Raw genomic sequence first — 6,776 nt, forward strand, 5'->3', positions numbered from 1 at the left:
AAAAAAAAGCTAGGTTGATTTCAGGGCAGAGATCACATTAGGAAGACACTGGTTTCATTCAACTCCATTACAGGAGATACAGTTTTTGCACTGGTATCCACTTTATGTTCGTTGAATATTAAGTCAGCAGTTGACACCTGGCTCTAGATTAGACCCAGATTTACAAACAGGCTCATCTTTCTCAAAAGATTGCAATACGTAGGCAGGTTGTACCAGTGCCTGGTCTGCATTTGAATGATCCACAGTGCCTTGCGTATGGTACGCACTCAATATTAGTGACTGAATTGAGCCAAATGGAAATTAAATTCCTTGAGCTTACTATGGTGAAATGCCAAGTATCTAATTATGTTGACAGACATTTTTAGTTTTTAAGGCTTGCGTGTCACTTTGTATCAACTCTAGGATACAATTCTAAACTCTTTTAATAATGAAAGGATCACATACCACAGTGAGGGACTTCCCCAAGGAGTGACCCAGGATAGATTATAGGACTTTTAGGTACTTAAAAGATTTTAAATTTAACATCAACCCTTGGCAGAATGTTTGACAGGAACTGGTTTTGTTGCTGGTGTTAAAACTGCCTTCCGTTACCGTGGCCTTCACCTCCTTTACATTAACGTGTCCTTGGGTTGCTGTTGGCTTTATCTGCGGCCTCTGTGCTGGTTCTTTGCCTCAGCGCAGGAATCACAAAGGCTGGAGGGAAAGCTCAAGACTACACAGGATTTTTCAATCTCTTACCTTCCCTGGAAACAGAAATCACTCATTCTTTAGACACTCTTTTAGTAAAAGGTGTCGGGGTTATTTTGTTTTGTCTTTTTATAGTGGGTTATCTAGGCAGCTGTTTTCTGTTCCAGTACTTCCCTTCACATAACCCAGAGGCTGAGGCTGGCCCCTGGGCGAACCTGTGTGCCAGTTCTTCCTCCTGGATGGCTTGACTTGCAGAGCGCTGTCAGGTTTTTAAGTGGTGACACTGAAATGACTGCGGCCCGAAGGCCCAGAGCGCCCCTCGTCCTCCCTCATCTTCCCCCGTCTGGCCTTGCAGGTGTCTAGCAGAGGGTGTCTGGCAGAACACTGTTTATGCTGCAGAGGGCACTTGAACTCTTTGTTTGAGCTTTTTACTGAGAAAACAGAATCTCCCCGTAACAAAGGAAAGCAGCGGGAGCTCGGGCGGAAGAGGCGGGAGTGTGCCTCAGCCCTCTTTGTATTTTGGGGACCACAGGCGCCTCCCTCCCAGGTTGGAGTCTCCGGATGTGGTTCTTTTGTGTGTGGGACCAGAGGTGGATCACATGTCTTGGCTGGGGTTGGGAGAGGCGCACAATCAAACCATTTAGAGCATACTTTTCAACAGCCGACCATGGCATTAACTAGCCTCCAAGCTATGATTTGAAGATGATTTTACCTACGGATGGGCAGTAGTTTGGACCAGGAAGTTTAAATGATGCAGTGTGCTGTGCAGTCGTGCATATTTCTATCACCCGTGGCATCCCTGCTTGTGATTTCTCTGGTTAGATGAGGTAAAAAGAGATGAATGGACTTTAATATTGACAGTTAAAAAACAAATCTCTGTTACATATGTGCTTAAAGACCGTGCACCGCTCCCCGCCCTTTCAGAAATAATCAGTAGTTATGAAAACGTGCTCTAAGTGTAGGTTAGGATTGCTGAGGCAGGATGTGCCCCTATTTTCAGAAGGGGTTTAGAAGTATTTGAATGTGAGCTACTTGAATGTGTTTAAACCATTATTGTATTTCATGGTATATCAGTCTGCCATAACAAAATACCACGGATTAAGTGGCTTAAACAACAGAAATTTATTTTTTCTCATTCTCTGGAAGTTGCAAGTCCAAGATCTAGATATCAGCAGGTTGATTTCTCCTGAGGCCTCTCTCTTGGGCTTGCAGATAGCCACCTCCTGGCTGTGCCCTCCCAGGGCCTGTCCTCTGTGTGCACGCACCACTGGTATCTCTCTGTGTGTCCAAGTTTTCTCTTCTTGTAAGGACACCAGTCAGGTTGGGTTAGGCCCACCCGCAGAACCTCATTTTAACTCAGTGACTTTTTTAAAAGACCCAATCTCCAAATACAATCACACGGGGTTTAGGGCTTCAACATAGGACTTTGGAGGGAGAAGTGGGACACAATTCAGCCCTTAACACACACAAATGAACATTATTTTACTTTAAGAAAAGTAATAGATGGTATGAATGAGTGGGTCTAGAAATGGCTCATCTTTATCGAGCACCGTAATAAATGAGTGTGATATAGTAAGAACAAACACAGGCTTTGGATCCTGGATTCAAATCCAGCCCAGAACCTCGATGCAGTCCCTCACCTCGGAAGGGAGGGTGATAGCAGCTGCCTGTCCGGGATGCTGTGAAGAGGAGAGACTATGTGTGCGATGCCAACCCCTGCCCCTGCCTCAGGGCCTCCTTCAGCACCTGCCCCCTGCTGGTGTTTCTGTTACTGTTATTAGTCATACTTAGTACCCCTAATGGAATAAATTCCTTTAGATAGCATCATCTCCTCTGAGATTGCTGTTGGCCCTCAATGTTGTAAGCCTCCACAAGGAGCTTTTGATGATCAATGAGCACTTTGGATAATCGTCCTCCTGACCCTGTGCACTTCTGCTGCCTTGGTCTGAGTTCGGGTTTCCACTCCTTTCTTTGTAATGTATTCTGAGCCCATGTGCTCTTAAGAAAATGCCACAAGTCAGCCACCCTGGTGCCCTCACATTGAGATGCCTCGGAATATCTGGTAGGTTTGCAGCTGTGAGTCCTGTTTCTTCTAGTCCACTTTACAACCAAATCACCAAAAATTCTCTTTTATAAAAAAATTTGAGGTTAAATTCTTATAACATAAAATCAACCATTTTAGTTCTTCAGAAATTAAAAAATAGAAATTACCATATGATCCAGCAAGTCCACTTCTGGGTAAATATGTAAAGATGGCTAGATAGATGTACAGGGTTGGTCAAAAGTAGGTTCATATGGAAAATAATACAATAATTAATAATAATACAAGAATAAACTGTTTCATGTACTCACAACTGCAAACCTACTTTTGCCTCATCATATACATACACACATAGTATGTGTATATATACAGCATATACATATATTCATACACATATATGTATTATATACATACTAGAGGCCCGATGCATGAAATTTTCAAAAGTAGGTTCATATGGAAAATAACACAATAATTAATAATAATACAAGAATAAACTGTTTCATGTACTCACAACTGCAAACCTACTTTTGCCTCATCATATATATACACACATAGTATGTGTATATATACAGCATATACATATATTCATACACATATATGTATTATATACATACTAGAGGCCCGATGCATGAAATTCCTGCAAGGGGCTAGGTGCTCTCAGCCCCGGCTGCCTCGCAGCCCCACCCACTGGTCGTTCCGGAAGGTTGTTCCACTGTCCAATCTAATTAGCATATTAGCTCTTTATTATATAGGATAGCATATCCAAAAATATTGAGAGCAGGACCTCATAGCATTAGTTAACAATAGCTCAATAGCTAAAAGATGAAAGCAACCTAAGTGTCCACCGACAGATGAATGTGGTGTGTATATACAATGGTGGTGTATATATACAATCGAATGTTTATTCAGCCTTAAAAAGGAAGGGCATTCTGACAGATGCTACAACATAGGTGGATCTTGAGGACATTCTGCTCAGTGAAATAAGCCAGTCACAAGAAGACAAATACTATGTGATACCACTTATATGAGGTACCGAGAGAAGTCAAATTCATAAAAACAGGAAGTAGAATGGTGGTCGTACTAATGGGGGATGGGTATGTGAGAGAGGAGTGGGAGTCGAGGGTTTGTTTAGCAGTAAAACCAGCCCAGCTTCCTAATTTTTCAGTTTTCTCCAGTGAGTTCTTTAGTTAAATATCTTTATGTAGTGGTATCATCTGCTTGTTATCTCCCTTTCTTCTTCTCTTTTCTTACAAGGTGGGGCAAGCCCCTGGCCAAGTCTGTAGGGTTTTAGCTAAAGTTCTGGTGTGGGGAGGCAGGGGGTTGTTTTAGTTTTAAATACCATTACCTTTTGTTTTCATTTAGAAGATATGATAGTTATCCCTATTCTGAAGAAAGAAGTCTATCAGCTAATGACCAAGTTTTTATCTCTGTTTTCAGGTTCACTACAATGTTGGCAAAAACCTGGCTGATAATGGCAATCAAACAGCTGCCATCAGATATTATAGGGAAGCTGTGAGGTACTGCAGGCATCCTGTCTCATTTATATATATGTACTAGAGGCATGGTGCACGAAATTCGTGCATGGGGGTGGGGGGTGGAGGGAGGAAATCACCAGCCGGGCCTGCACCCTCTCACAATCTGGGACCACTGGCTCCTAATCGCTGGCCTGCCTGACTGCCTGATTGCCCCTAACGACTCGCCTGCCTACCTGATTGCCCCTAACCACTTACCTGCCTGCCTGATCGCCCCTAACTGCTTGCCTGCCTGTCTCATCACCCCTAACCGCCTCTGCCTACCTGCCTAATCGCCCCAAACCACCTCTGCCTGCCTACCTGATCACCCCTAACTGCCTCTGCCTCGGCCCCCACTGCTGCAGCTTCACATGTCTGGTCTAATTAGCATATTATGCTTTTATTATTATAGATTGTTTTAACTTTTTAGAGTTAAAACTGTCCCCTTGCCCTAGCCAGTTTGGCTCAGTGGATAGAGTGTCAGCCTGTGGACTGATGGGTCCCAGGTTCGATTCCAGTCAAGGGCACATGCCCGGGTTGCGGGCTCGATCCCCAGTGAGGGCCGTGCAGGAGGCAGCCAATCAATGATTCTCTCTCATCATTGATGTTTCTCTCTCTCTTCCTCTCCCTTCCTCTCTAAAATCCATACAAATATATTAAATTTTAAAAAAAAAACCTGTCCCCTTAAAGACACCAACTTTAAGATACCCTTGCCAATTCCTGAGAGCTTAGTGAAGACAACTGAACATTAACAGATGGCTTGTTTTCTCTCTCCACTTTCAGATTAAATCCCAAGTATGTTCATGCCATGAATAATCTTGGAAATATTTTAAAGGAAAGGAATGAGCTACAGGAAGCGGAGGAGCTGCTGTCTTTGGCTGTACAAATACAGTAAGCATTGTTCTCAGAATTCTGCTGGTGGCAAAGAAATGAGCTCCTGCCTTTTGGGGCCTGAGCCTTTCTTTTCCTTGTTTCCCTTTTCAAACTGCTCTTCCAGGCCAGACTTTGCTGCGGCGTGGATGAACTTAGGCATCGTGCAGAACAGCCTGAAACGGTTCGAAGCTGCCGAGCACAGCTACCGGACAGCAATCAGACACAGAAGAAAGTACCCCGACTGTTACTACAACCTCGGGCGTTTGGTAAGTGGCCTGTGACTGCAGGAGAAAAGTTTGTTTTTTTCTTTATTTATAATAAAATGAGGATACTAATATCCCCTGCTAGCATTCTCCATAAAGTTCTTTCACTTAGGTTTATCTCATTTGAAGGCAGCTATTTGATTTCCTTATATTTAACTTCTAAAGCTCTAATTAGAGAGCAATCCAACTTGAATTAGCCAAGCTTAAGAGAGCACAGAGGCAATAGGTCAAACCAAAGAATAAATTAGAATTTTTAAAGTCCCTTGTGCCTTGCACTCCTAGGGATAAGGTAACTTCCTGATAAACATTAGTTTCTCTGTTTTGAAATCACAAATAAATACTGAGATTTAAAAAAACATAAACCTATAATGTGATTTCTTTGATTTTTTATTTTTATTGAATTTATTGGGGTGATATTGATTAATAAAATTGTTTAAGTTTCAGGTGTACAATTCTATGATACATCATCTATATATTATATTGTGTGTTCACCACCCCAAATCAAGTCTCCTTCCATCCCATTTATGCCCCCCTTACCCTCTTATACCTACTCCACAGCCCCCTCACCCTCTGGTAATCACCATATTGTTGTCTGTGTCTGGGATTTTTTTTCTTTACTTAAGCCCTTCACCTTTTTCACCAAGCCCCTTAACCCCCTTCCCCTCTGACAGCTATCAGTCTGTTCTCAGTATCTGTGAATCTGTTTCTATTTTGTTAGTTTATTTTGTTCATTGGATTCCGCATATAAGTGAAATCATGATATTTGTCTTTCTCGGACTGGCTTATTTCACTTAGCATAATGTTCTCCAAGTCCATCCATGCTGCCACAAAAGGTAAGAGTTCCTTCTTTTTTTTTTTTTATGGCAGAGTAGTATACCATTGTGTACATGTGCCATGGCATTTTTATCCATTTATTTACAGGGGCACTTGAACTGCTTCAAATCTTGGCTATTGTAAATAATGTTGCAATGAACCCTTATCTACACTAAGAAAAGAGAAACATGGTAATTAGCGTACGACCGCTACCCTTTTCATTGGCTAATCAGTGAGTATATGCAAATTAACTGTCAGCCAAGATGGCGGCCGGCACCCAGGCAGCTGGAAGCGAACATGAGGCTTGCTTGCTTCAGTGAAGGAGGACTCCAACGTTCCCCGCCTGCCTTGCCGGCCTCTGAGCTGGCAGTTTGAAACTTTGTAACAAATATAGAAGCTAAACAAAACCCCAGAAACCAGCTTTCAGCCGCCCGGGATCTCAGAGCTGGAGATGATACAATGTTTCGATTATAGAACCGAAACAAACCAGATCCCTGCTTTCAGCAGCGGAAGCCTCAGAGCTAGAGCCAGAGCTAAAGCTGGCCCAGAATAAAAAAGAAAAAAAGGAGCGGTTGGGAGCTTCAGTCA

General features: G+C 42.7%; 1 protein-coding gene across 2 annotated transcripts in view; it reads left to right on the forward strand.

Annotated features, from left to right (window-relative positions):
• Positions 1 to 6,776, forward strand: part of TMTC4 (transmembrane and tetratricopeptide repeat containing 4) — a 60,533-nt gene that overhangs the window by 37,141 nt on the left and 16,616 nt on the right. For both annotated transcript variants that reach the window (XM_005856399.2, XM_014536067.1), the window contains exons 11-13: positions 4,166 to 4,245; positions 5,023 to 5,130; positions 5,237 to 5,378. In XM_005856399.2, coding sequence (XP_005856461.1) covers positions 4,166 to 4,245; positions 5,023 to 5,130; positions 5,237 to 5,378 — 330 coding nt within the window. The remainder of the gene's footprint in view (positions 1 to 4,165; positions 4,246 to 5,022; positions 5,131 to 5,236; positions 5,379 to 6,776) is intronic.

This window comes from Myotis brandtii, unplaced genomic scaffold, assembly GCF_000412655.1.
Source record: "Myotis brandtii unplaced genomic scaffold, ASM41265v1 scaffold1028, whole genome shotgun sequence".
Lineage (NCBI taxonomy): Eukaryota > Metazoa > Chordata > Mammalia > Chiroptera > Vespertilionidae > Myotis > Myotis brandtii.